We start from the raw sequence: 25,495 nt of genomic DNA, 5'->3' as shown, positions 1-25,495 counted from the left end.
TTTTATTTGAATCCTCCACTGATATCAATCTGTGCACACTCTTAATGTAAATTCTTTAAAAACTCTCTACCTCATGTAAATCAATCCATCTGTGACATAGTTACATATTTTATTATCATGTTATCTCAGCATGTTTGCAGTACTCTGAATTCAGTGGTGTATATACATTTTGTTATATTGTCTTGTACATATACGTCTTTGCTCATTTTGTGTTTTATTGTTAATATTACATGTAATACTTTTGTACATAGAGTTGAGCTAATACTGTTTGTGGAAGATTAAATAATAAAACTTGTGTTTTATATTGTTTACCATGCACCGACCCTCCTACTTTCAAATCACTTATCAAAACTCACCTCTTTTAATGCATGATTGTGAAGTATTTTCTGTTTTCTGTAGTTTACCTTTATTGTTGTTTTCTTTATGATTTGTGTGTAATGTCTGTTAGTCTGTCCTTAATGTGCTGTTCTTTCTGTTTTTAACTATTGTAAAGTGTCTTCGAGTTTTTAAAAGCGCTTATAAAAAAATGTATTATTATTATTATTATTATTATTGTTATTATTATTATTATTATTATTATTATTATTATTATTATTATTTCTGTTCATCTCTTTTCAACCAACCAGTGCAACAGTACATAGTAGATTCCAGCAGGTGGCGCAAGCACCTTTAACATTAGGTTGTGATCCCCTCAGTCAACAACACGAAGAAGACACACTCCAGTCAGCAGAGGCTACAAGCTGCAACAAGCTGCTGCAGGCTGCTGCTAAACAACTCTGTAGTTAAGAGTCGCCTTTGAAGATCTCCTCTCCTCCATCCTCTCGGTTGTTTTAAACTAGATGGACCTTCGGGGACTCCGCAGACTGCCGGCGGAGTTAAAAGCAACCGAGCCTGAATTAGAAATGCGAAGAAACACCCGCTTTTAATGAAGAAGGAGACGTGGCTTTAAATGAGAGTTAGCGAAGAGGCTAGCTAGTTTGTTTGGCTGTCAGAGTAGGATGATTGTTGTGATGGCAAGTATCAACTTGTAGCGTTAAACTAGTCACGACTGCGACAATTATTTTAATTTGTTTGTAGTGGCTGAACATCTGTTGTTTCCATAGCGACAGTAACTAAGCTCCTTAGCTGGATTAGCAACTAGCAGCTGATCTCTTTAGTGGTATTAGCGGTATGGTTCATCCGGTTGTTTGATGGGGCTTTTACGGACCATGATGCCGCCCAAGATCCAGCTCTTGGCTGTTTTGGCGTTTGGAGTGGCCATGCTCTTCATCGAGAACCAGATCCAGAAACTGGAGGAGTCAAGAGCCAAACTGGGTAAGACAAAACTACACTGGTTAACCTTGTAAGGTTAGATATTCATATAGTAAATTATCTGAGAAAACAGTATATTACATTTACATTACAGCACAGTGAGGTGTGACCAAACTCATATTTGACATGCTTTTTTTACTAGAAGATTTTTGTGCCAACATTTTGCTTCATAGAGAAACTCTTATCTGCACTGAACATTTTGCCATTTAACAACATGAACCATTTTTTGTTGTGGTTTTTCTGGAATAAGAAATCTCAGCTGTCTCGACATGTCTTGTGGTGGATCATTTTTAAAGGAAATGAAAGCACCCAAAGGAGAAATCAGGGTCAAAATAATGTTGATCATGCAGCTAAGCTGTATAAGAATGTCAGAGAGCAAAACTTGTAGAAGTAAGGTATAAATGTTTGGCTTCTTTTTGTCTAAATTGTTTTTACTCGTGATACGACTCGATTTGCAATAACAAGGATAAAATCATGAAACAGAGATTCTATGATAGTTGGTTTATTACAAGACAATTACAAAGTGATACATCATCATTACATCAGATTAACCCAAAGACTATTTACCCTAAGAAGGTTAAGTGCTTTTAAGTGATTTCCTATCACAGAAATCTGACATTATCCCGCTGTCAACATCTTTGGCCGATTCACCTGGACTGATTTAGCCACCATTCATTCATGTTTTTATCTTTTATTTAAAAAAAAGCCCTTTTAGGGACAAGTGTTGCAAATTAGTACCCCATGTCCATGTATATTGTATCTGTCCCTATCAAATAAACCATAAATAAATCAATGATATCATAAGCACCACCTAGAGGAGTCATGAAGAAGTGACGTGCTGATTAAAATTGTTGTTTACATCTGATTAGAGCCAAATAAAGAGTCAAGACGAATATCTGTTTCTGTATTGATATTTGGTCCCACTCATATTTAGAACATCTAATAAGTCATTTTGGACAGGTATGACTGCGGCTTTCATCTTCTCTGGATTAGTTAGATTACAACGATCCTGTCAAAGATTTGATATGATGATTCATTACAATAGTTTGCATCTTCAACTTTCTAGATCTGCACGTGTCTAAAGTCTGTTAGGTTCTATAAAAAATGTGTTTTGTTCCGTCTCTTTATGTGTCACATGTTTTGTACCATCTGAGCTCCAGACTGCACTGTTTCTGTCATGAAACAAATCTGAATTATTTCAAATATTCCAACATTCTGGTTGTGATTTAACATTAAGGAGATGGTGGTGGGTCCTGAGACTAGTCCAGAGGAGAACCACTGTTTAGAAAGTGCTCTGTCAACATAAATGTAATGTAAAACAAAAATAAATCAATTATAAACGTCCACAGCTGGAAAATCTAACAACGTCAGTGTGCAATAATTGATTATGTTCCGTCACTGCATGGATGCAGAATCGTCCACGTCTGAGAAACGATCACGTTCAACACCTTAGGTATAACTGTTTTGCAGCTTTAGTTGTTGTGTCGAAATTAAAAACAAAACAACAACTTTTCTTCTTCGTTTGGAATCCTAGAAGTGGACACCTTGTTTTTAACAGACCTAACGTGTTAAAGAAATACCTGATGTCAAAAATCACACACATTAAACTCAGGTGTATCCCTTACATTCATCCAAGTTCTTCTCACCTGACGGGTCGGGACACAAAATGGGTCGTGAAAGTGTGCCTGGGAAAAAGTGCCACTAAAGATTGTTTAATAATCACTTTTAATGTTCTTTTTTGTTTAATCTCGTTGTTCTGTCATATGTTTTGTACCGTCGGAGGACCAAACTGCACAATTTTTTCATTATTAAACAAATCTCATTGGTTTAAAAAATAACTGAAATTTGGGTCGTAAATTCTTATGAAGGAGTTGGTGGTGGGTCCTGAGGCTAGACCAGTTGAGAACCACTGGTCTAAATAACCTTCCTGGGTATTTTGCTTCTCCTTTTAATTTCATCTCATAGTTTGACTGCTGGTTACTTCCCATGTCCCTTCAAATCTGTGGTACAAGCAGGTTTAACAGACTGAGGTGGATTAGAGCCATAATCAGAGCATGAGAACGCTGGAGCACAACCATTGACCGACTTTGATATGGCTGGCAGGGACCCATTGGATGAATACTGTCTCTTCTAATTTAATCTTTTTAGAAATCAGCCAATGTTGCTGTGATGCACAATATGTCAGTTCTATATTGGCTGGTAGGAGACAGGAGACTTCACATATAGAGTATTTTACCTTCAGAGAATACATGTTTACAACAATGAGACAGTAAACATTAACTGACTGCCTGCACGTGTAAGGGAAATTACAAAGGGACCATCGATCTGCCTTTACATGCAGAGACAGAGTGACAAACATCCTGCAGACACATGTCCTCTCTCTCTCTCTCTCTCTCTCTCTCTCTCTCTCTCAGGCGTCAGACGCTGCTGGGCTGCAGCAGGATGTCTGCATTATATTGAGTGACACACAGCTGCTCCTACAGATCCTCACAAGGCCATTCCTGTAATTGGCTTTAATTAACATTGCAGCAGAGACATGAAGTGGGAGAAAGACGTTTAATTATGCCTCCTGTCAATGTTATCATCAAAGGCTTAATTACTAGTTTCAGTGTTACTGTCTTTTGTTGTTTTTCTTAATTAAAGCATGCTTACAGGCCTCACTGGCCTTAATTTTCAAACCACTGGTTAATTTATACAACAGATGTACCTTTTTGCTCCGTGTTCATTATTGTGTTAGTGTCCTCACAGCTGCTTTGCTGGCTGCAATATGAGAAGACAACAAGCATCAACTAACTTTAAGATCATTCAAAGCAGTTGGATGTCAGCCAGTCCTCAATTAGATACATTCAGGATTATATTGATTGACTTTGGAACTGCTTTCCACCAACAACCAGTAATTAAAATGAACAACTTTTGACTTTCCTTTTAAAGATAAATATCTGTCTGATCAGTGACTGTAAATATCATGGTTCCCCACCTAAAAGTCGATGATTTATTCAGTCAAGAAGACCACAAGTTGACAGATATTTGTCAGTCAAATCTCTGCTCCTTTGTTTCATTTAGCTGAGTCCTTTTTCACAGAGCAGCAGCATGAAGGCTTTAACTTTACACACTCGTCTTCACTTTGACTCTTCAGGGTTTATTGTTCAGGAGTGTTTTTGTTCACTGGAACAGAGAGGTCTCCTCTCCAAAACAACCAAACCTGTTGATCAAACCTGGGAAAACATTGGATGACGCAGTTTAATGTGAACAATCACTGATTCTCTTACACTTGTCAGTCGTCACGTCAGGTGGGGTCTGTGAGGTGATTTGAAGCTTGTTTACTTGAAGATGCCGTTCTTGTTTTCAGTCTCGGACTCCTTTGGTGTTCATTTCAAAAAGATTTTACTTTGAGCCAAGTTATTCACAGAGGTCTCATCCTCTTCAAAACAAACGGATCCACTTAATAAAGTCAGATTTCACATTAACATTAAAGGAGCTATATGTAACACTGACACCTAGCATTAAAAATGGGTACTACAGTCTAAATTCAAAACATTGAAGAGAGCTGTCTCTCCTGCCCCCTCCTCTCTAGAGTTGATGTGCACGCAGGTTGCCATGTTGCTGACACTGAAGCTTCAGTGTTTAGCCAGCTCTGCATCGGCTGTCTGGGGGCGCCTTGAAACTGCCTACCTTCATAACAAAAATAGAGCATTCAGGACCAGAATCTAAACTTAGAAGGAGGACATACTGGCTGCTACGTTGTTCTCAGAGAAGCCAGCCCTTCAACATAGCATGTTACCTTACTGTCTGACGATACAGTAAGATTTAATTCAGTAGATATGTTGTTATTGGTCCTCTCACTGTGATGTCTTACAGTTAAAACATGAGACTCATGTAGGCTGAAGTTGGAGTTCAGCGTGGCGCTAAATTAAAAAAGAGGGATACAAAGTTGAAACAGAGCATCAACACTTGATTTTTTTATTCAATAGTGAAACATCTCATAAATATTCTACTTTTTTTGGCCGTTCAGAACACACCATTGCCCGACACCAGGTGGCTGAAGTGGAGCAGCGTCACAGTGAAGATTCGGGCCGGGAATCGTCACCGCTGTCAGAAAGAGACGACATGGTCATCATCTACAACAGAGTACCTAAGACGGCCAGCACATCGTTCACCAACATCGCCTATGACCTGTGTGGGAAAAACCGCTTCCATGTCCTGCACATCAACACGACCAAAAACAATCCTGTCATGTCTTTGCAGGACCAGGTAAGACCCTGGACCATGACTTAATTTATTTTTCCTTGCACATTTCCAAAGCTGCTACAGAGAAACTCAACTCTACCTCAACCATGGGCTCAGCTCTGTCACCGTGCTTATAATAGAGCGCTCAATACAACAAAGAAACAAAGATAGAAGAGTCCTTTGTTGGCATAACAGTGACTGGGCTTATGACAGGCTTGTGGGTGCTTTGATGAAAAAACAATCAAAATATGGAATTAAAAATAGGCTATTGTTGTGGCCAAAGCTTTGTAACGCGAAACATCTTCACATGGTTCTGCCTTTAAGACTCTGCAAGATATAAATATAAATATAATTAAGGGCTTTGAGCACGGCTCTGTTAACAGGCCTCACATCTGTGCTGTGTTGAACTTCACCAGCAGTGTTTGTTAGTGAAGGCTCCGACTGTAAACTCTGTTTCTGTGATCTTCTCAAAAGCATCTGCTAATAGTTCAGATCTGTGAGTGACTTATGAAGGAGAATATGCAGAATGAAAGGATACAGTTTTAATAGTTGTGCTTTTTCTCTTCATTTCTATCAGGCTACACATTGTTTTAAAGATGGTTTCTAAGCAAACCAATAATATTTGCTGTGTTGATGCTTTTTAAGAGGTTTTGGTGTACATGATATTTTCCAGAGTAATAAAATCCAATAGAACAGAAAACACTTTGTCTTTGAAAATACATGCCTTTAATAAAACAATTTTAAACGCTTAAAGAACACAACATGATCTTGATCAAAACAGACACAATAGAGCTTCATCAAAGGAGAGCACTTGGTTATCAATGGTGAACATCAGAAAAACAATATGAAATACTGAGCTGTGTGAGGTCATCGAAAATGTTCCCACTTAGTCGTTGGACTGCTTTCAGTGACGACATGACAGTCAGGTTTGTTCCAGCCTGTGGTGCTTCTGCTTTCTTTAACCACTTTGGAAAGATTGGTCTTGTTTTTTACTCTCAGACGCTCATACAATGAATCAGTGTTAAAAGTTTAGTGCAGTCAGAAATACAGCCATCATTCCAACTGTGTAATCTGTAATAAAATAATGGATACTGGGTTCTACTAATGTCCTTAACCTTTCAAATAATGTGTCTTATTTTGAAAATCACACTAGTGAAGACGTCTTGGCTGCAGTCTGTATAAGTCAGTGTGATATCAGATATTGTATTGAATGTCTGATAAATCATAAGACTTCAATGTGAATAATTTTTTTTTAAAAAGATTCAAGCAGAGACATGCCGTCGACTCCCATCATTCAGTTGCACTTATATGATGACACTGTAGACAGTTGCCAGAGATAAAAGTTGTTGATTGAGGTTGCAGAGTGAGTTAGCAGTTTGTGTTTTAGCATTAGCATTAACTACCAGCCTGTCCTCCTGTGCCAACCCTGCCTGTGTACTTTTTGTACATGACAAACTAATGCTAACAAGTCAGTCACACAGGGATGGCAGATAAAAGTTTCTGTCTTCAGTCTCGTCTGCAACACTGAAACATAGTAAAATTCCGGTTAAGTAACAATGCACTCTTACATCTGTTCTCCATGTGCATTATTACAGGAATGGGGAACTACGTACTGACGGCACATGTTCATCTAATTGTCATATTTATTTACAGATTCAGCATAAAATTGCAAAATATATATGCACAAGATAGGATGTTGGTGTTGGAAGTAGTCTTGTGTCTGTAGATCAATAAGTACTGTCCACTTGCATGTCAGCTACATTGCTGTATTCATGGAAACAGTCTGTGTGCGGACCAATAGAGGCGGAAAGCATCAGCTGTAATGCATCCCGGAACCCATCAGCAGGCAGCTAACCATTTAGCATTCATTAATGTCTACAAACAGAAATCTGTACTGATATGTGTAATGCCTAAGAGCATCTATGCTCTTCGACTTTTTTTTTTCAACACTAACACTTCACCCTGTTCTCTCTCCTCTAGTCTGTCTACAAACCCCCCATTTATGAGAAAAGACAATCCTCTCCACTTTTCAGAAAATGTGTGTTCAAACAGACAGTTGGAGAGTTTCCCTTCATGACATCACAAAGGGCCGTAACCCCTCCCCCAGGTGGGTGACACTCCCACAGCTAGGTGTTTGTTCTCCCCTCTGAGTCGGCCTACTCACCGTAAACAATAGGACATGGTGCAAGAAAGCCAGAGCCACCGAAGCCCTTCCAGAGAGGGGGCGTGGTCAGACACCGCTCATTTGCATTTAAAGCTACAGACACAGAAACAGCCTGTTCTGAGCAGGCCTGAAATAAAGGGGTTTATAGACATGATCAAATACAGGATCAGAGTGGATTTATAACAAGAAACTTCACAGACACGTTTTAGGGAGATCTGAGACTTATTTAAACTGGTTGTAAAGAAAAAAAAATATGTCACCTTTGAGGACTGCTTCTGAGTGATGAATGTCCATGTACTTTACAGCTGTATGTAGGAAGGATGTCAAAACACACATGGGTACTGTTTGCTCGTATCCAGTTTAACAAAAGTTGTTATGACAACCTTATTAAAAAAGTTGTTTATATATATATATATATATATATATAAAATCAGCAGGAATAAAACACATATCTGTCTCTTCAGCATTCTGAAGTGTCATGATGAAATATAAGGGTAGGAGAGATCTGTCTACTAAAATCAGAATAAGCTGCTTAAGCCTCAATTGGTTGTGGAAACCATAACAGGAGAATAGGATTTGAGCTGTGGTTAGCTATAAGTTTAGTCTTTCTTTCATATACATAGACTCTGTGTGCATGTCTGAAGAGCTCCAGAGAATATGGGGGGCATCAGCAGTCATTACAGCCTGTTCCACTGGCTGCTTTTGTATTTCTATCAGTGCAGCTCAGGACACATAGTGTGTGTGAATGCCTCAAAGCTAAACTGGTGTTATTTCTGGCTGTTGGTGCCAAGGTAATATCCTGTCTGCCTCCTCACAACGGGCTGCCCCCTCCATCCTGCACACAGGGTGAAAGCATCAGTCTGCTGGCACATTTCACTACAGGAACATTCAGAGTTGTATCCAGTAATAGCATTTAGCCTCGCCAAAGCTGGTCACTGTGATTGAGTTTGTCATGTTATTACTCCCTCAGACCACAGAGTGTGTGTCAAAGATAACATAATAAATCATATCATAAATGGAGACGATGTGCTGCTGTGGTTATTTAGAACCAAAAAGGACAGCAGGTGGAGATGACATCAGCTGATGTTAAGTCATTAACATGTTCATTAAAGTTTGAAGTCAGAGTTATAGCAGTGAAGCATTTAAATAATCTGAGCAGTGTGATTTGTGTTTTATGCTTTTCCACTAAGGGTGAAGTTTCCACAGCAGAGAAGTTTGTGAAACACTTTTATTGCTTCAGATCTTCATAACTTCATCTTACCTGTCACTATAATCAGGATGAACGCTCCTCTCAGGCTTTTCTGAGCTGCTTTCCAATGTTTGCTGGCTGCAGAATTTGCCTTCAGGCTTCAAACAGTCAACCTTAACTTTTTGATGGACAGCGTTGATGCAGTTTAGAAAGGAAGGCTGCAGGCTCTACCAGGAGGATTTTTTTTTACCTCATCTGAATGTTTGTTGGGGATTAAAAACTAACGTATGCTTTTAATGCGGCGTTGTTTCTACAAACAGAGTAATAACTCTGCATGATATAAAGCAGTAATTACACTGCCGTGTAGTTAACATGCATTTAAAACACCCTCTATCAGTGTGAGTGTAAATTCAACACTTTTACACTCTACTTGTCAACTGCAAGATGAATCGAAACATTGCTGCAGAAATAAAAATGACCAGCAGGGGACCCCGTGCACAGCCAACCCACTGTAACTTTATAGTGCGTGAACAACGCGTTTCACCTGTAGTTCATGCTGGGCTAGCCTGAGGAAGCTACAGGCGAGATGCATTGTTCACTCACTATAAAGTTACAGTAAAGTCATTTTCTGTGTGCAGAGGATTATTTATTTATTTTTCATTGCTGCAGAAAGTTTGAATGTTGTTGGTAAAATGGGAAAGAAAATGTTGAATAAGTAGAGTCTGATGGAAGGTTTGTAAGGACATATTGATATACTTCAATGTTCCTCTATAAATGTTTTGACTCTCTATAGAGAGTCTCAAAAATGATCAAGTTTAAAATTGAAGTTCACAGGCAAAGATTTGTGTTAAATAATAAAGACAAGATAACTATACTAACTCAAAGATGTGTTAGTAAAAGTCCTGTAGTGTACTATCTCGCTCTTGTTAATAGTATGTTAGATGTTGTGAATGATATTAATTTTAAAAAACTAATAAAAACAGGTCTTATTCATTAAATATAAAACTGAGTCATTGAAGTAAAAATAACTAAAACTATGAAATGACCTGAGCCGGTATTGAGTATGCAGGTACAAGTGTTTTTCCACTTTCTTCTGCTTCCTGCTGCTCTATATCTAACATCATAATCTTTGTCTACAGGTTCGCTTTGTCAGGAACGTCACGTCGTGGAGAGCGATGAAGCCCGGCTTCTACCACGGGCACGTAGCCTATCTGGACTTCTCCAAGTAAAGCCCTTCATTTACCTTTAATTCATATCCAGATTATTTACAGTTAGCAGATAAGATGAGGTCATGTATTGATTTCTTATCTAACCTGACACTTTTATTCCTCTGCTCATGATTGTAATGGTCTAAGTGTTTGTTAGCGTAGCCTCCTGATGCTGCTATACATTCACTGATGGAAAGGCTGATTCTTAAGTAGGACAGACTCTATCAGTGAGGTTCAGAGGGGCGGCTTTAAGGTCTGACGTCTGCTGGACTTGGAAAAAAGTCCTCAGGTGTCTGCTTAATGGGAACCAAGTCTTCAGAAAATATATAATAAGCTTTCTTTGTTCTTTAGATACAGTGCGAAGAGTAAGCCGATGTACATCAATGTAGTGCGGGACCCGATAGAGCGCCTGGTGTCCTACTACTACTTCTTACGTTTCGGAGACGACTATAGACCCGGACTACGACGTAGAAAACAAGGGGACAAAAAGGTTTTTATTTTACAGCTTCACTCTGATAAGGTTGTTGATCCACATGCTGAATACATGATAGTGACGCTTCTGTTGTCTTCCAGACATTTGATGAGTGTGTGTCATCAGGAGGGTCCGACTGTGCTGCGGAGAAACTCTGGATGCAGATCCCCTTCTTCTGTGGTCATCATTCAGAGTGCTGGTGAGTCAAAACCTGCCTCATCACGAGGAGCTCACAATCTGTGCAGATGTTTGTAGTTTTAGGATAACAGAGATTCTGTCATCATTTAAACAAATAACTGTGTAAACTGCAGTGAGTAAAACATTCAAGTATCACTGAATTATGTTTGGTGTAACATGAAAACTAAGGAACAGTTTGGTTTATTTTCACTGTAACTTTGCTGCCGCTCTCAGTAAAGGAAACAAATCTTGAACAGCATTGATGCATCATCACTTTTGAAATTGGTTTGGTGAACTTGCTGGCAAACAGTATTTTACACATCTAGCAGTTTCACAGCAGTGTAATCAATCATTTAAAATGTGTGTCACTGGTTTTTGTCTATCAGCTTTTAAAGGAAATATCTCACTTTGTTGCTGCGTAAAGCGTGCAAATAATGTAAATATGTTTTTTTTTTCATTCCATTATTAGGGGTTTTAGGCAAATTTGACAGGAACAGCAAAGGGTTAAGGCAGGCTTTCCCAACCTTGGGGCCCTGACCCCATGTAGGGTCGCATGGAATTCAAACAGAGTCACCTGAAATTTGTATTTATTGATCAATAAAACATATAATGTGTCTAAAAATATGGACTCACAGGCACACACAAACAGAGCCACATCCGAGAGAAATACTTTACATGGAAGCACGTTGTACACAGAACCGTAAAAAACACAATGACAAGTGCGTATTGAACCAGGGATACCGTACCGAACAGTTCAATATTGTAATGAGAATTTTTGCATTCCTACTACCTACTTACTTAATGACTCACTTACTTGGACAAAAATTGCTGGCCAGAAATAAAAAGAGTATCAGTTGAACCTCCAGTAAAAATCTCTATGAAGAAGTTTATTCTTAGTTGATTACTTCAAGGGATCCTCTTTATAATGTGTCACATGTTTTTTACTCTGCTAACTACATCTAACTAGTTATATAACTAATTTAAACAGCTGTAGGCAAATGAAAATAAAATGATCACAACACAGGAGGCTTCCTGTCTGAAATGCACATGGATGTGTACGTTTCTTTTTAAATGTTCAGTCTTTTAGCACATAATTATTCTCTTTTAACTCCAGGACAGAGGCCAAGAATAATTTCCCTTTGGGGACAATCAATCAATCAATCAATCAATCAATCAATCAATCAATCAATCAATCAATCAATCAAACTTTATTTGTATAGCACTTTTCATACAACAGATGTATCCCAAAGTGCTTTACATCAACATTTAATCAAACAGCAACAACATGACTCCCTCCCCCACCCCTATCCCACAATCCAAAAACTAAGGTAAAAATAACTAGATAAGAACAGTTACTGAGGAAACGCTATCATTTATTCTAAATGAGGAAACACAGGAGGTTCAAAATGTAATAAAACTAGATGAAATGAGATTCAGTTTTTATCTTATGTTATACTGAGCATCATTGAGCGTTCAAAAATCAGAGGGAAGTCCCCCATATCTACATTATGCAGACACACTATACACATAATTATCGATCTGATTGGTTCCATGTGTGGCTTTGTGCAGGAATGCAGGCAGCAGGTGGGCTCTGGAGCAAGCCAAGTTCAACCTGGTGAACGAGTACCTGCTGGTTGGAGTGACCGAGGAGTTGGAGGACTTCATCATGATCCTGGAGGCTGCACTGCCACGCTTCTTTAAGGGGGCCACAGACCTCTACAGAACAGGTACTAACACAAACCTCATAGCCTCACATCAAACCTCTACGCCTCCAACTTTTCTGTTAAATGTTCTTTCTGCTTGTGGCGTCTGTTGGCAGGAAAATGATAATATTTCTAGTGGATTATGTACGTTACCAAGCTCGTCTAGACTGACAGACTCATTAAACTCTCTTGATGTTCCTCCAGGAAAGAAGTCACATCTGCGAAAGACCACCGAAAAGAAGCCCCCAACCAAAGAGACAATCTCCAAGCTGCAGCAGTCCAACATCTGGAAAATGGAAAATGAGTTTTATGAGTTTGCACTCGAACAGTTTCAGTTTGTGCGAGCCCACGCTGTCAGGGAGAAGGATGGAGAGCTTTTTGTCCTGGCTCAGAGCTTCTTCTACGAGAAGATTTACCCCAAAGTGAGCTAAAAGTGCAGCTGGGCTGACGCGGGCTGCACAGGGACTTTATGAGGACTCTTTTAGAAGTCGTATACACTGGGAGGAGAGGACACAAGAGTTCACCAAGCGATGCCAGTGAACGTGTTTTCTGGGATTCAAAGTTAGAGCCTGTCACAGACAATCACTCTCAGACTGTACAGTGGAATTTTTTTTTTTTTTATGGGGAATGTGTCTAATTTTTGTAATGCTGGTGCAGCTGCTGAGAAGACTTAATGTGGATAGACTGTCAATCTGAACACAGGGAAAGGATTCAAGCCGAGGGCGAGAGGTTGAGAAAGTTCCTGAATGTGTCTACAAACCCAAACAGAAGCAGCCTTCAGTTTATCACGCTCTGTGTTTCTTTCTTTTCTTTTTGGCAGACCATTAAAAGCAATTACTTTATCCAAGTTTATCAAGTTTAAAACCATATGTCACATTTTTCTGTCCTCTGGCAGGTTTGAATATGAAACAAGCTCAGAAAGCTCCATGTTATCTTTTTTTACGGTTTTGCACACTACATTTTAAATGCACAATGTCTTGTTCACAAGTGACAGAAGATAAAACTGTTGAACAAAGCTGCGTTTGTCTGTTCTGCTCTGCTGTGAACGTATTCTAGGACCAAACATCCAGACTGGATGACTGCATTTTTTTTATTCCTCTGAGATGTTCTCAATGTTCGGCATCATATCAGTATTTTATCACAGAGGCTGTGTTGTGCATCATTTATATGTCAGGTAGGCTTCAGTGTTCGTCTGTGAGAGGAGCACAGCTGCAGCAGGAGGAGGAGGCTCTAATCAGAAGAGGAGGGAGTTTTAGGAGTACAGGGTTTAGCACAGCTTTCACTTGGTCACAAACTGAGAGTGCCTTAATCATAATCTACAAGACATTTCATTTCAGTTAAGTGACCCCTCATCCATATTTTATTTTCTTGTGTGTGTATTCTTACAAACTTCAATTTCTGTTTTTCATCTGTTCACACTTAATCCTTTAAAACAAAACATTGAGACATAAACAGATTTCTTGCCTCATTTGATGCTTCCTGTTATTTCTGCTCAGAACTGTTGATTTAAGCTCCTGATTGTTTTTGTGTTGTATAAGTCCTGGAGACGCTGATGAACAAGAAGAGTCTTAGAACCTCTATGTATCATACATTGCTGTACTACTGTAGTGTTTTTTAAATTTTTTATTTAGTATATTAGCTTATTTGAATCAGGGACACTGTACAAAATAACATCTGTCTCAGAAGAGAAAATGTGCTTTGTAGCAGATTTAGCTAACTAGCTCATTTCCATCTGTTGTCCCTGGGCAGATGATGACCAAAGTAAAATACAGATCAATCAGTCATCTATACACACGCACAAAGACACAGATTTCGTAAGAGAGAAGAAAAACACAGAACAATATAAATATATTAATATGCCATGTACACGTTTCCTGAGTTGTAGAAATGCTGTCGAGATGACACATGCACGCTGACCTTCAAATCCATTTTTATGGCGAAAGTGTGGAAGTCTGTGCTAAACCAAAAATTATTTGCACAGACTTCCTGAGGGGTAAAAGGGGTTCTCCCCTTGTTGGTATTGCACTTTAATACATTTCTGGGACCTGCAAGAAAACCTGCTCGTTTTCTGGGACACAAATTCAACAAGCAAAACTCAAGTACAAAACTTGAGCTTACATTTGTAGTCCTTAGTGCTGAACAAGCACACTGATCCTTCACAAAGATGATCAAACTCCTAAACCTCTGGCTCTTAATGGAATCTCTTTTTAGCTTGTAAAATTAATCATGTCCAAATCCAATGTTAAAGCATTATCTTAAAACACCAATGGCTTTTACAGCCGCTCAGTTGAGTCGGGTCAGTCGTCTCACAACTGGAAGGTCGGGGGTTTGATTCCCAGCTCCTGCAGCAACATCCACTCTGTCATCTGTGTGTAATGGCAGAGGCTGCTTTGAGTAGTCAGAAGATGTGGAAAGTGCTACACAAGCTCAAGTCCATTTACCATTAATAATAGAAGCTCTCCCAATGAGACTGATATCTTTATATTCAAATAAATCAAGAATTATAAAGATATGTTCCCTTAAAACATGGTCAGTTAGAAACCTTTAAATTGTAATGATATGGCTCGCAGTGCTGCTGACAGATCCCCTTTCATTATTGTTCTATTATTTGGTGACTGATTGTATAGTAGCAGTTGGATTGATCACACCACCAGTATTCTGTTTGTGTGCTCTAAACATACAAACAGTTGATGCTTAGCAAATGTGATATTAAATATGTAAAATAAGCTAAGTGCAGTTGAGGTTGATATGATTGTCATTACTTTGCACTTTTTTGTGATGAAGATATTGGACAAATTTAACTTTTGACCGGTTGATGGCGCTGAAGGGAAAGTAAACAGACGATGTTTTACTGACGAATTAATATATTTAGTTATTTTGCTATTGCATCAGAGCACTGTGAAGTCTAAGGCAAATTTTCCACTGGGACAATAAAGTTAATTTTAAATTTAAAGGGATCTATAAAGTAATTACACTTTATGCTGACGGGGATTGAATATTCGTAGCGAATTCCATGGCAATCAACCCAAGAGTTACGAAAACATCTGACATGAAAACCATGAATGTTAACGTTAGGATGTCAACAGGTGAAAACTGGAGCTCAACAAAAACAGGATACGTTCCCTGGGTACCATGAAGGACTGTTTTCATCGCTCCAGTCTCATCTAAAACTATTACATTGACTTTTTCATGGATGGATTCATATATCTAATTCTTTTAGTTTAAGTGCATCTGATGCAATGTATATAGGACTTCTAGCCATATCTACTTTGCAGTCTTTGTCCATTGTAAGGCTTTAAGGGAATAATATACACGATACAACAACACTGTAAAATAGACATAAAAACTGACAGTAATGCAGACATAAGATAAGCAGCAACATACAAACAAACAAACAAACACTAAATAGACACGCAGATTCATGACAATGACTAAGAATTAAGAACAATAACTGAACAAACAACTATGAACAAAGAAAATGAAAAGTGCTTTAATGAAACCTGTAATTTAGTGTTCACATATTTGCCTTTCTTTAGGCCATTGTTTCACTTTGGAGTTAATCTTTCCAGGGCATGAAAAAAATCAAACATTTTAGTCCATTAAGTGTGTTCAATAATCAAAACATCCTAAACTGCAACTCCATTCATCTGTAAACAAACAACCCAAAAAATCCATTCACCATCTTCATATGTGGGAGTATTCGGGACCAAACAAATTGCATGTTTGGTCCCATAAAGTAAAACACAAACATATTCAGCTTACAATAAAAATTAAATGAAAGGGAAAAAAATCCTTAAGTAAAAGAAAAAACCTTGAACCGAGCACAAAGACATGAAGAAGGATTATAAAATCACATCATATTCATTGACTAAACAATTAAGTGGTTGCAATGGAAGCTTTTCCTTCAAATATGTCGTGTGAGAGCACAAATTAAAAGAACCCGATCACGCTTCATGGTCTGTTTTCATAAGCTGCAGTGCTTCCTGTTCCTCATTAATAGTCATTGATGTGATGATAATTGGGACTACCACTTTAAATGTAGTTTGAGACTAAACTTTATTGATTTGGGGTTCTTTTACTGAAGCGTTTGAAATCAGTTTGGACCGTTTTTATAGTTGATTATGTAACAATGGGAGATTTAATTTCATACAGAACATGAGAGAAATCCCTTCTCCCATATGTGGACAGTCAGGCTGCTTTTTGCACCCTTTTTGGCTCTCTTGCAGTGATTTGCATGAGCCCAGTCACTCTTGACTCAATTTCTCGTCTTTTGGCTCCATAATTACAGAATAATTGCCTCGCTATATCTTACTCAACAGGGAGTACTTAACCACTGAAACCGTGAAATAACAGACTGGGAAGGGATGATCTGCTGAAGTCAGCGCTATTACCGACTCTTGCCTCAACTCTGATGGGAGAACAGACAGGCGGGAGGGAGAGTGTCTGCAGGGAGAAGCACTCGCACGCTCCACCAGTCCACAGCCTGTTCTTGTGTCTACACAGAGATGAGCACAAAGGCCCCAACCCATATTTGACGCTATGTGGCCATGGACACAAGGAAAGGCTGCCCGTCTCAGAAAATAGAACTCAATTAACAGTTTAGCTGCAGGCATATTGGAACATTGTTTCATTAACGAGATGAATACAGTCTGATAATTACTTCATCTCAATTAGAAAAAAGAAGCTGCACTCTATATTGATTGTGGCTGATGAGCTTGAAGGTTAATTAGGAACACAATATTTTAAGTCTACCCTGCTTTGTTGTTGTGGGAACCGCTTGTTGGTGAGTTTGTTTGCTCTCGTGCACAATTTAAGAACTGTGCAAGTCTTCCCTCTTGTTGTTATCTACTCAACAAAATGTGTCTTTTGTTTCAGTATAATTACATGCTTCTCTGTCCAACCTCGGCCTCAGTCTGTTTGTTCAAGTGCTCAGTTTTTGCCTCCATCTCTGTCCCTCTGTTCCGCTCTGAGCCACTAGAGGGAGCCGTGGTCCTTCAGAGAGCCTCCACAGAACAGCATGGGAACATGGACTGGCTGAAACCGTTCACCAAGCCCCCATTAATGCACCTGTGCAAAGCCAAATGGAACAAACTAATAGTGCATTACCATTAACAATACAAATTACACCATTAGGCACACTTGGCTCTCAAGCCTTGTGATAGCTATAAATAGTTTCACTTGGTCTTGGACAATTTGTGCTGTACTTGCATAATGACAGCACTCAAATTAATTCAGGGTGTGCAAATGGAGTACCTTTATCGCTGCACGTTGTGAACGGGGACATTTTGGGCTTTTTTAATGATGTGCCTCTTCCTGTAGAGCCACCTTTGCAAGAGGAATTGATCGGCAGGGCCAGCAGCCCTAACACGAGTAAAATGTCTCCATTACAAGCCATCAGAGCATTTGATCCTGTTATTGCTGAAGCTGTGCACAGAGTAATGACCTCTTTTTGTCAATGAAACTTGGCTGGACTACTAGAAATGGCTCCCTGGATTGGTTTTGGAACCTTTTTCAGCAGACCATAGGAGACCCAGCACAGTTTTTGCTGCTTGCTGACCTCAAAGTGGTTTCACTACTGCTCCATAAAACAAACAGAGCAGAGCAGAGGCAGCTTGACTGCCCCTCACTGGGACTGTGGACAGGACCTTAAAGCTCTTGGCCAAAGGGGACCATTATGTGTACTACTTTTCGCTGTGTTTTATGTAAATGCTCCAAGCTGAAATGGAAGGTAAAATTAAGCCAGCATGTCAGAGGCACCGGGCCAAGAGAATTTTGAGTGTTCCTGATTTTCCTGTTTAACTGAAGCCTGATGCAGATGATGGATTGCAGTTGATGGGGGGAGAAAACGATGGAAGCCATCACCTTCATAAAGCTCTGCCAGAGTCATCCATTAATGATTTCTTGCCTTCGAGCCTGCAACACATTGACATTTGACGATATGAAAGGATAGTAAAACAAGGCTTAGAGTCTACAGCCGTGCTAGAGGCTCTGTGAGGACCCTCTTTCTGTCTCCAATGTTTTAGCAAAATATTTGAGTCAGAGCTCAGATCCATTTCTCTAAAAGATAAATATGTGGTGATACTTTAAAAAGCCAGAAGGTTGTTTAAAATACTTAACACTGTTCTCAAGGTATTTCAGGAATCCTCCAAAACTCTTCCCTCCTGGATGAAAACACAAAACATAAAAGAAAACGTCTTATCCTAAAATTCCTCACCTAAACAAAGATGGTAGCTAATGGTTACCTGGGCAGAAATCTTTTATCATGATTAGGAATGTCCTTCAGAAAAGCGTTAAGGGTTCTTGAACATCCTTTACAGTTTTTTCAAAACATCTGTAGGTCCTTTTCTTCCAGAAAAAAAAGGTTTGTTAATGACTCATTTAGTATATTTGAGAATAACAAGGTGAGACGGGGGTGTAAGTGCTTCAGCTGAGTGTTTACATCAGTAATCTAACATCACCGCAATGAATGTATGAGCATGTTTACCATATTGACCATCTGAGCTAGTTTAGTAAATAATCAGAACGCTAACGTTTTATTCATTAATACAGAACATATAGTGCGGCTCAGGCCGATGGGGATGTTACTCGTTTGAAAGAGACTTGAAGTATAAAGGGGATTAAAATCTAAGGTATTTGGTTTATATATAAAAAGGAACGCCAATGTTATACATTTCATCCTGAGGGGGGGCATGAAAGTCCGTCCCAAATCTCATGGCAATCATGAGTTTAACTGAAAACCACAAATGTGAACATATGTTTGTCAAGATATTGTTGGTGGGAGACGTTACCTGTGGGGACCATGAATGTCTATGAAATTGATTTGTTTCTTTCACTGGGTAAGAATAAACTGTGAGGTGACAATTTTATGTTTGATCATCACAGTTTTTAGGACAACCATGAATGCCTACAAATTGTAATCAAACGTTTTATGTTGAGCTACTTGTTGATCACTTGTACAAGGGAAAAACTGTGAGTGGGTGACATGTTGTGAAAATTCAGGCGGGAACAACAGTCTTTAGAATCATTCTCTTGAGGCCCAGAGATAAACAATTAAATTCCAATCTGTTTGGTGGATGTTTAGATATTTCTCAAAGTAAGGAAAAACTGAGCGGGTGGATGTGGGGATCTCTCTCCTGAGTAGTTTTTCCAGTGGTAACCATGAATGCTGCACACATTTCATTACCTTTGGCCTTTAGTACAGCTGAAGGGAGATAGGAATTGTTTGGGGGGGAAAGAGTTGATGTGCAGCGAAGAGCCAAGATCGGATTTAAACCCAAGACCACTGTGACGATGCCTCCTTACATGGGGAACATGACAAAACTGCAAGGCCATCCAGCCCCCCGCTTGTGTCACTTTTTTTAAAAGATCAGTAGATTACCATTGTCCAAAGGAATCATCCTCTGGGGAGAAGGAATTTTGACAAAGTTTTCAATCTGGTAGATGTTTGGATAATTCTCCGCACTGGAACATTAATGATCGTACAAATTATTATGTTAGTCAATAAGTGACTTTTCAACCTTTAAATAGTAGTTTCAAAAGTTGATATAATAACACAATAACTGTCAACAGGGAAAAGGCGTCTCTCCCATGTTCATATAACGTTTCGATCAACTATTTACTGCAGTAAGTAACCTGGGCTGTGGGCTGAGGTCATCTCACAGGTGTATACGGCTTTACATTCACACAGCAGCCTTCAGTTACAAAAAGAAGCCAGTCAGCACATCTCAGTACTGTTTGTTGCAATGGCTGAGGCTAAAAGGAAGAGGACAGTGACGGATGAAGCTAAGAAGAGAAACAGAGGGAGAGAGAGCGAGTAGTAGAATGCACATAGGCTGTATCGTTATTGGTGTTATCGTTGTCTCATGTTTCGCAGCTTTAGCGGGTGCAGAAAGTCATCTAACCCCAGATAAGTCAAATAATTGTATCTTTGCTAGTTGATCTCCTAGTTAACTTTATAAGTTTGGAACCTTACGAAATAACTCAACAAGGATAATAAGTTACCCTCTGTAACCATTTAGCAACAGCCCTAGATGTCATGGTAACAGTTAAATACACATACAGTACATGTACTCCACATGCGAACAGTAAAGAACAGGCTGAGGATGCTTGCAGAATCACATTTGTGCAAAATACAGCAATATTACTGTACCAGTCAACATGGTTCTTTGGTTTCTCTCGTCTTTGCCAACAGTGCAGTTTCACACAGAGACCTTAGGTGGGCCCAAAAGCGCACCAAACCAAATTCCCACATATTGTTTTTAAAGTTATAGAAAACTCTACAGTACTGACGAAGACATCAGGATCCAACCTCTGAGAAACATCATTGTCATATTCAATAGTTGAGAAGACACCCAAGAAAAGGGTATAAGAAGCAGAACATCGCCAAAGTTACTTCAACTAAATGTCTGGGGATCTTAAATGTCTGTTCCAAATAAATCCCAATCCATCCTCTAGTTGTGGAATAAAGTCAGTTTCGACTAAATTAGTGGACTGATGACAAACAGATAGTCATTGCTATCCCAATGGCAACGTTATGCTAGCTCCATTATCAACAGAAACCACAGACACAATTTTCCTCAGCAGTAATCCATACATACTGTACATACATACTACTGGTGGACCAGTGCTCCTCACTTTTTATAGGTCCACTCTTATCAATTAAAAGGAACATGCATGGGAAGATCACAGCATCACATCCATCATTAACTCGAGGAGAACATGATGTAATACATAATGGACAATGTGAGCCTGTGAGCACAACAGGGAGGTTGACCCTGTACAGGAAACTCTCTGATACTCTTAATTAGATTGCTGTATTGTAGTTTGACCTTGGTGGAAGACACTCTACACTACTCTGTCTCCCCCTCTCTCTCTATCTCTCTCTCTGTCTTTCTCTTGCTCTCAGTTGTGCTGGCAGGCTGAGAGCACATAGTGGTGCATGGGCATTTTCTCCTGGAGGGTAGGAGAGAAATGCAATCAGCAATTCAATCGTGGCCATTGTGTAGCAGTGCTGATGAGCTTTGCAGAGTAGATAATGGATTAAATTATTTATCCCCCCTCCTCCTCCTCCTCAGTGCTTATTGTTGCCTCCTCTTTGTGCTGCTACAGCGGTACACAGACGTAGGTTGAAGGCCTAGATCACTTGCTGCCTTTCATAGATCTAATTTTTCTAATTAGCGCTTGAATGCAGAACGTTCTCTCCCCCTTTTACCCCCTGCCTCCTCTGCAGCGCTCATTGTCAGAGACGTTCCATGAGGTGAGCATGTGAACCTATCAGCGTCCACTTCAATGACGGAGAATACCACTGAACCACCACTCTGCCGTCAGTTCTCCTCGCACTTCTCTTATTGAAACACTAAGTGATCTTGATAATAACCTAATCAAGGACAGTTTCTTCAAATGAATGCTATTAGACTGCCGCAGCTGTGCAGAGAAGCTGGCTGATCTGAGATCAGGAACACTCTGACCGAAATGTCACTCCTCTAAGTGTTTTCAATTATGTGGAGACCATATGGAGGAAATAGAAAAGCTGCTGGGTCCGGATTAACCACAAATTGAAACATGGACAATCTATACATGATATTGATTATGGAGGCCATCAGCCAGGCGCTCAATATGTGGTTTGACTGTGATGTTTGAGGCACTGCATTCATGTCGCTACAGCAGCTGCCAACATTATTACAAGAAGATCATCAGTGGTTCTTTAACTACAGTTTTGAGCGGCTGATGCTTCTTTCAGCTTACAGGGAAAGTCTCAGCTGTAAATGAGAAGTCAAATGATCAAAATTCTCTTTATAATTCATTTTGGCAGCACTCAACATTCAGGGTACAAATGATAAACTGAAGTAATGCTTGACTTTAAAATGACTCACAATCATTTAATGCATGCAATACAGCAGGATCGTATTTCTATCATTAATATGTCAATAAAATCACAGCTGATCATCAGTCGCAGAATATTACTTCACAGTTAATCGATAGAGATAGTTATCTGTAGAGATACTTTACAATGAAATGACTTTCAGTTACACTAATCAATTCATTAATTCATCACAAGTCCTGCATTAATCAAGCAAAACTGAAGTGTATTCATTGTACATCTATGTTTAAGTGTTTGCTCACTGATGTTTCTGTGGCCTGTTTTACAAAACGGTATCAGCATCAAAAACAGTAATAAACAGATGCACTGCACAGACGCAATTCAAATGATGCAAGTCTACTAAATACAATAAACTACAATTGACTGGCTATTGACTGAGTATAGCCTTACACAGTGTGTATGGTGTAACACTTTATATTCATTATTTTCATTCATTATATCCTTTATGTTTTGTATGTATGTGCATCACTTTGAGAAACTTTTTCTGTTTTAAATGTGCATAACAAAAACATGTTGACTGGGTTGGTTTGAACATTGAACAAATACTTTTATGTATTAATGTATTCTGTTATATTTGAGCCTCGTCATAAAACAGAGAGACGGTAACACTATTCTATAAAACAAGACAGCTCATCAGATGAGTCCAGTTATTTGTTTTCCTCTAACTAAAATAATACTTGATCATGTCAATCATTTATTCAAATCTAGTACACTCCCTCTTTTATCAGTTTACGTATTCATATTGATCTCAGTTGACATGCAAATGAGCAAATCTCTGTTGATTGTGTCGCAGAGCTTGTTCCCCTGCTATAGCAGCTAACACAGGGCCGTTTTAGAGCGTCGACACACGATGCAACGGTTGTGGTTAAATCCACACACACACACACACACACACACACACACACACACACAAAAAAAAGTGCCACCAGTGTCTGACATGCAGACTGTGAGTCTACAAACACCCCCCCATTATTCCTGTTGTGGCCGGTGCAGGCTTGCATGTACTGTAAGTTCCACAGCAATGTGGCCTGCTTGTGTTACATACTTTTGTGGGCCGCCTCCCTGACAACTGGCAACAAAGGACCCATTGAGCAGAGGCAGCGACGAGGGCTTTGATGGGTAATCTGCATGCGTTTGTAGAGGGAAACTGGAGCTGGGTTAAAGGAAACAGGTGCAACTAATTACAATATCCCCAGTCCTCTTTTCCTCTGGATTTCCTCCTGCTTTCTCCTCTTCCTCTTCATTTTCTTTATCATCCTTGTTTTCCTTATTGCACAATCTTTCATAAGGGTTCAATTCCCTAATGAGATTCTGTTATATACACACACACATGCTGCAATAACACAAACCATGCAGCTTGAATCACTTCTTCCTCACAGGTCAGACATCAAAGTGGAGAGGTGAAATCTACGAGGGAAGTCACAGGAAGACGTTTTAATTTAATACTTCACACTGCACGTGTTAAGGCTTTGTTCTTTGCACGTCCTCAACATGCGTTCCAACCTTTGAAAGACTGAGCGCAGGATGAAATATTCCTCCATATAATATGGTCTCTCTTTGTCAAAGTGTATTCTGTGTGCTTGCAGGCACACTCCACAGTGCAAAAATAATGGATATCTGAGAGGCTGCTAAAGCACCTGGTACAAGTATTACCTCTACAGTGGATGTGCTTTTCTAATATTTCAAGTATCAGGGTCTATTCCTGAGTTGAGCACGGTGCTCTAATACATGAGAGGTCGTTCTGTGGAGACACGCTTGATATAAATTTAAAACATGATCCATTGTCGGACCTTTTGCTTCCAAATGTCTCCTTTTTCCTCCATTTTCCTCTGAGCTTGATTTGAGCAGAGGCCACTGGCCAAATCCATACAGATAAATCATAGACATAAGCTGCTCAATACATAATACATTATGTGTTTGGCACCGCCTGTGCTATTTTAAAATCATAAGCAGATTTTTTTTAAGGAGTCATAGGCTGATCTTAAATTTGGCAATACGTACAGTAGGAGGGATTTCCATGTTGACGTTGAGCTTGACATGAAATTGACACAAATTGACCTTTCACCAGATTGCTTAGCAACAGTTTCTAAGTTTTAGATTTCCCCACATGCTAAAGCGTTGTCTTTGGTTCCGTAGTCAGAGCAATACCAGACGTTAAATACTGTTGTGCTCAAGTGTGAACTGCTGAATCTTCAGCTGTTTGGCTAACTAGCAATCACATACAGTAGTGTTACCAACACTGTGTTTGATTCTACTTTTAGGTTCTAATATATTATGTTTCAGATTGATGGATCGACTGCTGTTTAGGCTGTGTAGGAGACATTTCTGATATTGGTATGTGTAACACATTAGCCACTGCTAGCCTCCATAAATACTTCAGCTCTGATGTCATTTCAGGTGGCAAAACCTGCCAACTACTTCTGTATACAGTATATATACATACAGTATATGTATGTACTGTATATATTAAGACCCCCTGGGCCCTATTGTTAGAAAAATGCCAAGGAATTATCAATTAATCAATCTTAAGAAACTTCAGAAATGAGCAGGTAAAAGTCCATATTCCTTGTTATATTACAAAAGAGCAGGTCTCGGCCCATCTCATTGTTTCATTATCTACAAAAACCCACCGTCACAAGCACAGCATTTAGCAACATTCTGCAAAGTTACAGTGGCAAGAAAAAGTGTCCTTTTAAGAGGCAGAATCCTTGGGCAAAACCAGACTCATGATGAACAGCTATCTGCCGAAACTACACCAGGCTGTATGTGGTTCGTAATTTACATAGTACATGATGATTTACAGATAGATGCAGTAATATGAAATGTAAATGTAAACCTATCACTGTTATTATTGTGGCAACTGTGCAGTGCAAGAACCCAGGGATTGATGGCCATTGTAACTGTAAGAAAGGTTGAAAGGGTTTAAAAAATTGGGCTACATTTTTGTATCTTCTAATGTCCAACAAAGTGTCCAGTGTGATGTGTTGAAAACTAATAGAAAAAAGGAGACATTCACTTATATGTTTTTCAACACAAGTATATGCACTCATAACTTTAATTAAGCACATATTATGAAATCTAATAACCGGTATAAACATTGAGAGCAATATAAAAGAGTGAAATATTCATTAATACGACTCTTTCACGGCAGAAATTAGAAATAA

General features: G+C 39.2%; 1 protein-coding gene across 1 annotated transcript; it reads left to right on the top strand.

The window, feature by feature from the left end:
* The first annotated feature begins 709 nt into the window (after nt 1–709).
* Nucleotides 710–13,919, top strand: hs2st1b (heparan sulfate 2-O-sulfotransferase 1b). The gene is made up of 7 exons (XM_020633174.2): nt 710–1,314; nt 5,324–5,562; nt 10,031–10,116; nt 10,451–10,589; nt 10,673–10,770; nt 12,318–12,475; nt 12,656–13,919. The coding sequence occupies exons 1-7, from the start codon at nt 1,191–1,193 to the stop codon at nt 12,880–12,882; spliced, it is 1,071 nt and encodes a 356-aa protein (XP_020488830.1). The 5' UTR covers nt 710–1,190; the 3' UTR covers nt 12,883–13,919.
* Nucleotides 13,920–25,495: the final 11,576 nt, after the last annotated feature.

The sequence above is a fragment of the Labrus bergylta genome, chromosome 6 (genome assembly GCF_963930695.1).
Source record: "Labrus bergylta chromosome 6, fLabBer1.1, whole genome shotgun sequence".
NCBI classification, from domain to species: Eukaryota; Metazoa; Chordata; class Actinopteri; order Labriformes; family Labridae; genus Labrus; species Labrus bergylta.
The sequence above is the reverse complement of the archived record's forward strand: the minus strand, read 5'-3'. Positions and strand labels throughout refer to the sequence as shown.

Bases quoted from the DNA above. Each gene is read 5' to 3' on its own strand.
- hs2st1b (XM_020633174.2), top strand. From the start codon at position 1,191: ATGGGGCTTTTACGGACCATGATGCCGCCCAAGATCCAGCTCTTGGCT. The intron at 5,563-10,030 runs GTAAGACCCTGG...CTTTGTCTACAG, and splicing joins TCATGTCTTTGCAGGACCAG to GTTCGCTTTGTCAGGAACGT. The intron at 10,590-10,672 runs GTTTTTATTTTA...GTTGTCTTCCAG, and splicing joins GAAAACAAGGGGACAAAAAG to ACATTTGATGAGTGTGTGTC.